The 9528-nt window shown below is 70.7% G+C and overlaps 1 protein-coding gene across 3 annotated transcripts; it reads left to right on the forward strand.

The window, feature by feature from the left end:
* On the forward strand, positions 1 to 9309 carry LOC114806072 (GATOR complex protein WDR24). Of its 3 annotated transcripts, none has more exons than XM_029049006.2 (17): positions 1 to 88; positions 662 to 1334; positions 2680 to 2857; positions 3381 to 4059; positions 4513 to 4634; positions 5309 to 5430; positions 5771 to 5875; positions 5983 to 6320; positions 6564 to 6748; positions 7920 to 8009; positions 8139 to 8187; positions 8283 to 8379; positions 8473 to 8541; positions 8621 to 8740; positions 8822 to 8889; positions 8971 to 9105; positions 9211 to 9309. In XM_029049006.2, exons 2-17 carry the CDS (start codon positions 854 to 856, stop codon positions 9289 to 9291), a joined length of 2919 nt encoding a protein of 972 aa, XP_028904839.1. In that variant the 5' UTR covers positions 1 to 88; positions 662 to 853; the 3' UTR covers positions 9292 to 9309. The 3 variants fall into 3 exon arrangements, with proteins under 3 accessions (XP_028904839.1, XP_028904840.1, XP_028904841.1); XM_029049007.2 differs by having other exon boundaries at positions 8998 to 9105; XM_029049008.2 differs by lacking the exons at positions 7920 to 8009; positions 8139 to 8187; positions 8283 to 8379; ... (3 more) ...; positions 8971 to 9105; positions 9211 to 9309 and adding an exon at positions 7236 to 7537.
* Positions 9310 to 9528: the final 219 nt, after the last annotated feature.

The following is a 9528-nucleotide window of genomic DNA, read 5'->3' on the forward strand; positions in this document are numbered from 1 at the left end:
AACTTCCGCCCGTCGGCTGCCGGTGTCCTCGGCCGAGGTCCGGAGCGCCTGGGTCCATCGTCCCCTGGGACCGGTCGCTTCCGTCGGGGTGAGTTTGGTTTTTCTCTTTCCCCCCTCCAGCCCCTTTGCGGCCCGATGGATTGGCGCCGGGAGCCGCCCCCGGCCCGCCCCCTGCCCTGACTGCCCGCTCCCCACGACGGGACCCACATCCCACCCCGACACCCCCAGGCCAGCTCCCTGTCCCCCCCCCCCAACCCTTGCCCCCACTCTTTGCCTCCCCCACAAGCCTGATCCCCACCCCATCCCTTCTGTCCCTGCCCCACCCCCTGTCCCCACCCCCAGCCTGGCCCCCACTCTGTGCCCCACACCCGGACCAGGTCCCCACCCCTTGCCCCCACTCTTTGCCTCCCCCCAACAGATCCCCACCCCATCCCCTCTGTCCCTGACCCACCCCCAGCCCTTGCCCCCACTCTTGGCCTCCCCCCAAGCCAGATCCCCACCCCGTGCCCTCTTTCCCTGACCACCCCCCCGTCCCTTGCCCCCACTCTGTGCCTCACCCCTAGACCAGGTCCCCACCCCACCCTCATTCCCGACCCATCCCCAGTCCCCACCCCCACCCCGTGCCCTGCCCCTCCGCGGTCATCTCACCGACCCCACGTAGGCACGTGTCGCAGCCGTCCAGACCCAGGAAGACGGTGAAATCGGACATCGCCACCCGGATCCTGGCCCGGCTCCGGCCGCCCGCCGGGAGCCCCTCGACCCTGGAGAGGCGGCTGCGGGGGTCCCCCGAGCCCGTGACGGGAGCCCGCCCCGGCGACCGCGTGACGCCCGCTCCCCCCAGCCCCGCCGAACCATGGAGAAGATGGCCAGGGTCACCACGGCCCTGGGGGGCAACACCATCACGGGCCGGACCATGTTCTGCCACCTGGACGCCCCGGCCAACGCCATCAGCGTGTGCCGCGCCGCCGCCCAGGTGGTGGTGGCGGGCCGGAACATCTTCAAGATCTTCGCCATCGAGGAGGAGCAGTTCACCGAGAAGCTGAACCTGCGGGTGGGCCGCAAGCCCTCGCTCAACTTTAGCTGCGCCGACGTGGTGTGGCACCAGATGGACGAGAACCTGCTGGCCACGGCGGCCACCAACGGCGTGGTGGTCACCTGGAACCTGGGCAAGCCGTCCCGCAACAAGCAGGACCAGCTGTTCACGGAGCACCGGCGCACCGTCAACAAGGTCTGCTTCCACCCCACCGAGGCCTACATGCTCCTCAGCGGCTCCCAGGACGGCTACATGAAGTGCTTTGACCTGCGCAAGAAGGACTCGGTCAGCACGTTTTCGGGTGAGAGGGGACGGGCGTCCCCACGAGAAGGCGGCGCGCATTCCGGGCAACAGTCGCCCCCTCGGTCGGTCGGTCAGGTGGGCGGTCGCCGAGCCCGGCCGGCCTTCCGCCGTCCTCAGAGGCAGCGGAGTGGGAAGCCCGAGGGGCTCGGAGCCAAGAGCCCCGGCTTCCCTAGCCCCGGCTCGACTCCCGGTCCGATGGGTGACCGTGAGCGAGTCACTTGACCCCTCTGGGCCTCAGTTTCCTCCTGTGGGAAATGGCATTTCGAGATCCGTTCTTCCTCTCGGACGGTGATGCCCATGCGGGACGGGGAAGCCTCCCGATTGATTAGCCAGAATTTCATTCATTCACTCAGTCATAGTTACTGAGCGCTTACTGCGTGCAGAGCACCCTACCAGAGATCAGCAAATGGGAAGCGCTTAATAAATAGCATCGTCAGTGTTGCTGCCTTAAACAGCCATCTCCCCCGGCGACTCGGAGGCGTCTGTCTCTCCCCTTCTAGACTGTGAGCCCGCTGTTGGGGCTACCGCTGTTGGGTAGGGATTGTCTCTGTTGCCCAATTGTGCTTTCCAAGTGCTCAGTACAGTGCTCTGCACACAGTAAGTGCTCAGTAAATACGACTGAATGAATGAGGAAGGGGTCTGCTGGTGGTACCTGGGTGGGGGCAGCAGGAAGTAAGCTCTTATCAGTCTCAGTTTCAGCATCGTGCAGACTCTATACGGGGCGCTGTACTGGCTGCCCAGGTCAGGTAGAACCCAAGCAAAAGACACTGTGCCTCCCCTCAAAGGACCGACTTAAAAGCGCCTCGAGGACAGGGATGGCAGCTACTAACTCCATTGCTTTGTCCTCTCTGGAGCACTCAGTCCAGAGCTCAGCACACAGTAGACTGGAAGCTCCCTGAAGCAGGGATCGTATCCACCAATCTATTTCCTTGTCCTCTCCCGAGCGCTCAGTACAGTGTCTGCACGCAGTAATTGCTCAGTGCATCAGTCATTCATTTGTATTTATGGAGCGCTTACTGTGTGCAGAGCACTGTACAAAGCAATTGGGAGAGCACAACACAACAGTATAACAGACACAATCCCTGTCCGCAACGAGCTTACCGTCTCGATGCCACCGGTCGACCGATTACTCTGGTGGGTGGGGTGGAGGCCCGCTCCATCCCCGGCTTGCCGGGTGACCGGCGGTCCGTTCAGCCTGTGCGTGTCCCTCAACCGTCCCGGTCCCCCTCAGAGTTCAGCCCTCTCGGTCGTCCCCGAGGGGACGGGGCCGGCCTGGGGCCCTCGCCCCGGAGAGTTCTGCCCCAGAGCCATGCGGGTGAGGGCCTCCCGTCTCTCGGGCGCAGGCCAGTCGGAGAGCGTGCGGGATGTGCAGTTCAGCATCCGCGACTATTTCACGTTCGCCGCCACCTTCGAGAACGGCAACGTGCAGCTGTGGGACATCCGGCGGCCGGACCGCTACGAGAGGATGTTCACCGCCCACAACGGCCCCGTCTTCTGCTGCGACTGGCACCCCGAGGACAGGTGGGGCGCGCCGGGTCGGGGTGGGGGGGCCCGGGACCCAAGGGCCGCCCGGAAGCCGGAGCCCCGAGCCCCGTGCTTCGGAGGGGCGGCGGGCGGTGCCCGGGACTCCCCCCCACGGGTCCCCTGAGACTGGAGCCCCAGCTCCGGAGCTGGGGCGGCAGGCAGTGCCTGTCACCCTGCCCTCAGATCCTTCCCGGAGTGGCCCAGGGCTCCCCCCTACCACAGGTTCCCCGCCAGAGTGTGGACGTTAGGCGGTGCCCGTGATGCTGCCCCTGGGGCTTCCGACGGGTCTCCCCGGATCGAACGGCGGGGGATGATCTGTGACGAGGGAGGGCGAGAGAGCCTCAGAGAAGAGGCCGGCCGAGAAGCACGCTCTGGAGGGGGTGGGGGAGGGAAGTCTCTGCAGCCCTCGGGTCTGAGTCGGGGGGGACGGGCCCGGCGGGGGGGGGGGGGTGTTGGGGGCCCCCCGTGCCTCCCGGCGGCAGGTGGCTCCGGCGGCTGATCCGGGCGGCGGCTCCCGCAGGGGCTGGCTGGCCACCGGCGGGCGCGACAAGATGGTGAAGGTGTGGGACATGAGCACCAACCGGGCCAAGGAGATCTACTGCGTGCAGACCATCGCCTCGGTGGCCCGGGTCAAGTGGCGGCCCGAGTGCAAGCACCACCTGGCCACGTGCTCCATGATGGTGGACCACAACATCTACGTGTGGGACGTGCGGCGGCCCTACATCCCGGCCGCCATGTTCGAGGAGCACCGCGACGTGACCACGGGCATCGTGTGGCGGCACCCGCACGACCCCTACTTCCTGCTGTCGGGCTCCAAGGACAGCACCCTGTACCAGCACATCTTCAAGGACGCCAGCCAGCCGGTGGAGCGGGCCAACCCCGAGGGGCTGTGCTACGGGCTCTTCGGCGATCTGGCCTTCGCCGCCAAGGAGACCCTGGTGGCGGCCGACGCGGGCCGCCGGCCCTACCCGGGCGACCGGCGCCAGCCCATCTTCTTCAAGCGCCGGCTGGATCCGGCCGAGCAGTCGGAGGCCGTCTCGTCCAGCGCCCTGAGCGTCTTCGAGACGGAGCCGGGCGGCGGGGGCGGCGGCGTGGCCTGGTTCGTGGAGACCGCCCGGCGCTACGCCCTGGCGGGCCGGCCCCTGGCCGAGCTGTGCGACCACAACGCCAAGGTGGCCCGGGAGCTCAACCGCAATCAGGTGGGTGGGGCCGGGCGGCCGCCACCCCGTGCCACCCTCCCGGCAGCTCTCGGGAGCCGGGGAGAGGGGGGTGGCTCTCTCGGATTCGCAGAGGAGGAAACCGAGGCCCGGGGAGGGCAGAGGCCGGGCCCGGGTTAGGCGCCAGGCCGGGGGCTGAGCTGAGACCGGGGTCCGGGCCCCCCCGGACTCCGTGTCCACCGTGCTAGACCACGCTGCTGCCCCGAGAGACCCGGCGGGCGGGGGGTCGCTGGGGTGGGTCCCTCTTCCCCAGCTCGAGGGAACCCGGGGGGGCTGTGGGAGCCACAGGAAGCCCCTCGCATTTCAGGGGCGAGCCTGGTTTCGGGGGGGTGGAGGGCGGAAGGTGGGAGCAAGGCGGTCCCGGTCCCGGCCCGACCGGGAGCTCGTCAGCTCAATCTGGTGAGACCCCCCCCACCCCCTACCCCGTCCCCGCAGGTGGCTCAGACGTGGACCATGCTGAGAATCATCTACTGCAGCACCCCCGGCCCCGGGCCCGCCTCCGTCAACTTGAGCCACAGCCTCGGCAAGGGCAGCGTCGGCCTACCGCTCCTCAGCAGGTCAGCCCCAGGCGGGCCCACCGGGACACCCCCGTCCCGCGTCCGGCGGGGACGAGAAGAGCGAGGGAAGAGTGGAAGCTATCGCTGAAGATCCGAGCTTGGGCTACAGCCACCAGATTCTCTCTGCTCTGGCGAGGCACCGGCAGGGCTAGGTCTCGGGTCCACAGCAAGATGCCCCTTACCCCAGCCCAAAGTCTCGGTCCTCGAAGGGGTCGACGGGCTGCCCTCCCTCTACTCCTCACCCCCTCCCTGCTCCCCTGTCCCAAGGGAGGCCCTCCTCAGCCTCCGTCCCGCCCAGCTGCGGACCCGGGATGGGCTCGGCCTGGAGTGATGCCACCGGCTGGGCAGCCCAGCTCCCGCCTCCTTGCCGGCCCTTGGCATCATACCCGAGGCAGCTCTGGAGCCAACAGCCTCACCCCCCCGCCCCCCCACCCCTCCCGGCGTCCTGCCCCCCACCCCCTCCGGCAGCATGTTGGTGGGTGGGCATCGAGGAACCGCTGTCCCCGCTGTCCCCGCCGCCCCCAAAGCCCGACCGCCAAGGACAGAGCAGACTTGACCTCGGGGAGGCCTGGCTTTAGGTCGGCACGGCTTCGGGCTCCCCGCCCCCCCTCCCTCCCTCCCTCCCTCCCCCTTCCCTACCACAGGCCCCTGAGCCAACCCTCTGCCCCCTCCAGCTTCAACCTGAAGGACCTGCCCGCCGGCCTGGGTGGCGAGGCCCGCCTGGACCGGAGCAAAGGGGAGAACCGGAGCGAGAGCGTCTTGCTGGACTCTTCCACCACCCTCATCGCCAACGACGGTAAGCGCCGCGAGCCCCCCGGGCCTCCGCTCCTTCAGGGGAGGCCCGGGGTCCCCAGACCGCCCTGGTCTCTGCCCCACGGGCGGAGGGGGCGGCTCAGGAAGGGAGCGATCGCTCTCTCTGTAATACCTCGAAGCCCGCTGCCCCGTTTGACTGGAAGCGGCCTGCGCCCAAGGCTTGCGGCGCTTCTCCGAGATGTGGCACTCCCACACGCAACACTCCGCCCCCGGGGCGGGGCTCAGTACATACCACTATTGCCACGGGGCGGTGCCCGCTGCCGAGGGCAGGCGCCCACCGCGCTCATTTGTCCCCCCGCCTCCCCCGGCCTCTGCCGAAGCAGAAAACGAAGAGACGGAAGGCAGCGACGTCCCCGCCGACTACCTGCTGGGAGATGTGGACGGGGATGAGGACGAGCTGTACCTGATGGATCACGAGAATGCCCCCGGTGAGTTGGGGAGAGGGGGACGCGGGGGGGGGCGGCTCCGGGGCAGGGGGAGGGGTCCCGGGGTCCCGGCCGCGCTCTGACCGGGGGCCGCTGCCCGCCGGGCTCAGGGGAGGAGGCGGAGTACGTGCTGCCGCAGGAGGCCTTCCCGCTGCGTCACGAGATCGTGGACAACCCGGCCGGGCCGGACCACCTGCAGGACAAGGCCGACTCGCCCCACGTCAGCGGCAACGAGGCGGAGACGGTGTCCCTGACGCCCGTGGAATCCTTCTCGCTCATATCCATCTCCCACGCCCTGTACGAGAGCCGCCTGCCCCCGGACTTCTTCAGCCCCACCGTCCGCGCCATGCTGCGCTTCTACGCCGCGCAGGGCGACGTGCAGACCGCCGCCTCCGTGCTCATCGCGCTGGGCGAGCGCGTCCGCAAAGAGATCGACGAACAGACCCAGGTGCTCACGCCACCTCCCACCTCCCCTGCTTCCCCGGGCGCGGGGTGGGGAGAACGGGGAGAGCCGGGAACCTGCGGGCCCGGGGCGGCTCCGAACCCGCTGAAAACTTTCATCCGCCCCTCGCCCCACCTGCCCCCGTCCCCGCCGCCTTGGGACCGCTGGGCCGCGCCCCTCTCGTCCCCGGCCCCTCCCCCCGGGGGAGCACTGGGCTACGCCCCGACTCGTCCCCTCCCGTCCCCCCAGGAGCACTGGTACACCTCCTACATCGACCTGCTGCAGCGCTTCCGGCTCTGGAACGTCTCCAATCAAGTCATTAAGCTGAGCACCTGCCGGGCCATCACCGGCCTGAACCAGGCCTCCACCACCCTGCATATCAACTGCAGCAACTGCAAGCGGCCCATGAGCAACAAGGGCTGGATCTGCGACAGGTAGGTGGGGGGGGGGGGGGCCGGGCCCTCTGGGAGACGGCAGGGGGTGGGGAGGGAGGTCGGGCGACCCACCGGGCAGGGCCGGCCGGCACCCACGGGGCGGGACCGGGGCCCGGCTTCATCGAGGTGCGCTTTCCCAGGTGGAGGGCGTCTCCCGGGCTTGGGGCGGGGTGCCGAGTAGTAGCCGCGGGCGCCATATTATTCGGGGCGCCGAGCGCCGTAGTGAGCGCTTGGGAGAGGCCGGCACCACAGAGTGGCCGGACGCCGACCTACGTGAAAATCCCCGGTAGAGCGGAACGGCGGCGGGCCGGGCCCTCGGGCCGCTCCGACGGAAACGCGGGCCGCGTTCCCCGGCCGCCCAGCGGGAGCTTTCGCTCCACCCGGGCCGAAAGACTCACCCCTCCTCGGGCCGGGGACGGAGAGGCCCGGCGGGCCCCCCGACGGGGTCCGGCCCGGCGCCCCGGGTTGACCGTCGCTGCCGTCGCAGGTGTCGTCAGTGCGCCAGCACGTGCGCCGTGTGCCACCACGTGGTGAAGGGGCTGTTCGTGTGGTGCCAGGGCTGCAGCCACGGCGGGCACCTGCGGCACATCATGAAGTGGCTGGAGACCAGCTCCCACTGCCCGACGGGCTGCGGACACCTCTGCGAATACACCTGAGCCCGGCGGGGAGGACCCCCGGGGGGTGGGCGACGCACGGACGCACGGACGGACGGACGCACGGGGGAGTCCGCGCGTGGATGTGTGTGCTGTGGGGTCCAATAAAGGCGGGCGGCCCCAGCGGCGCTGTGGAGTCGGCGGGGCTTCCCTGGAGGGCCGGAACGCGGGAGGCGGGGCGCGGGCGGACGCCGTTCGGGGCCGGCACTTCCGGCGGCCGGAGGCGTCTCCGGGGCAACGCCGCCCGGCGGCCAATGGCGGGCCCGGCGGCGCGCGGGGGCCGCTGGGACTTGTAGTTCCCGGGCGGCGGCGGCGGCATGGCGGGGGCCCGGCCTCGGCGGGGCGGGGCGCGCTGGCCGGCGGCGCTCGTGCTGTGGCTCCTGAGGGCGGCGGGGCCCGCGGCCCAGCCCTCCGCCGGCGGCTGGTCAGTGCGGGAAGGGGAAACTGAGGCCTGTGCGGCGGCTGGGGGGAGCGGGGGGGGGGGGGGCGGACGGACTTGACCCCGCCGCCTCCGCCAGGCAGCAGGACGGTCCGCCGTTGCTGGCCGAGGAGGAGCGCTGCACGGTGGAGCGCAGGGTCGACCTCACCTTCTCCGAGTTCGTCCACCGGTGCGTGCGGTGCGGTGCGGTGCGGTGCGGGGGCCCGGGCGGGCCGGGGCGGAGCGGGGAGGGGAGGGAAAGGGAGGGCGGCGGGGAGGGAAGCCGCCGGCGTCCGGCTGCCGTGTCGTCCCCTTGCAGGTACGCCTTCTCCAAGCCGGTCATCCTGCAGGGGCTCACGGACAATTCGGTGCGTCCCGGGCTTGGGGGGGCGAGGGGCGGGGGGGTCCGGGAGGGCGGCCCCGCCGACCCTCGCCGTCCCCCGCCGTCCCCCCTCTCCCCCAGCTGTTCCGGGACCTCTGCTCCAGGGACCGGTTGCTGGCGGCGTTTGGAGAGCGCCCGGTGCGCCTGAGCACGGCCAACACCTACTCCTACCAGAAAGGTGAGGGCCCGGCCCCCCTCCCCGCCCCGCCCCCCCGGGAGGCCCGGACCAGGGGTCCGGTCCCCGGTCCCAGCCCCCCGTCCTTCCCCGCAGTGGACCTGCCTTTCCGGGAGTACGTGCGTCACCTGCTGCGGCCTCAGGACCCGCAGGCCCTGGGCAGCGGTGAGTGCCACCCCGACCCGGACGGACCCCCCACCTCCCCCCTGCCTCTTTAACCGCCCCCCACCCCCGCTTCCCGCAGAGACGCTGTACTTCTTCGGCGACAATAACCTCACCGAGTGGGGGCCGCTGCTGCGGCGCTACCTGCCGCCCCCGTTCCGGCTCCCGGGCACCACGGCGGCCTACAGCTTCGGGATCGCAGGTCAGTGCCCCCGCGGGAACGGGCGCGCCGGGGGCCCGCCTTCGCCCGCGTGCCGACCCGATCCCCCTCCCCCCCCCCCAGGGGCCGGCTCCGGGGTGCCCTTCCACTGGCACGGGCCCGGCTACTCGGAGGTGATCTTCGGCCGAAAGGTGAGGCGGGGGGCGGGGGCCGGGGCCGGGGGGGCGGGGGAGGCGGCGGGGCCCGGGGCCGACCCGCCGCCGTCCCGGCAGCGCTGGTTCCTGTATCCCCCGGAGGAGACCCCCGACTTCCATCCCGACCGCACCACCCTGTCGTGGCTGCTGGACACCTACCCGAGGCTGCCGGCCGGGGCGCGGCCCCTGGAGTGCACCATCCGCCCGGGCGAGGTGAGCACGGGGCCGGCGCCTTGACGGGCCGTGTGGGCCGCGACCGGGGCCCCCCCCCCCCCCGGCCCCGCCGCCCTGACCTGTGCTCCCCGTGCCGGCCCGCAGGTGCTGTATTTCCCAGACCGCTGGTGGCATGCTACCCTGAATCTGGACACCAGCGTCTTCATCTCCACCTTCTTGGCCTAGGGTGCGGGGAGGGGGGGCCCGGGGGCAGGGGGTTACCGCTTCCCTCTCTGTCAAATGAAGAATTAAGATTGGCGGCAGCCACCTTGCCTTCCTGTGTCCGTGGATGTTGGGGGGGGGGGGGAGCGCGTCCGACGTAACCTTTCCCCCCGGGTCACCGAGTCCAGCCCCCTGCCGCCCCTCACCCTGGGGCAGAGCCGATCCCAGGGAGGAAAGGTGAGGGGGAAGGAAGTGGACAGA

This window comes from Ornithorhynchus anatinus, chromosome 21 (genome assembly GCF_004115215.2).
Source record: "Ornithorhynchus anatinus isolate Pmale09 chromosome 21, mOrnAna1.pri.v4, whole genome shotgun sequence".
Classification (NCBI taxonomy): Eukaryota; Metazoa; Chordata; class Mammalia; order Monotremata; family Ornithorhynchidae; genus Ornithorhynchus; species Ornithorhynchus anatinus.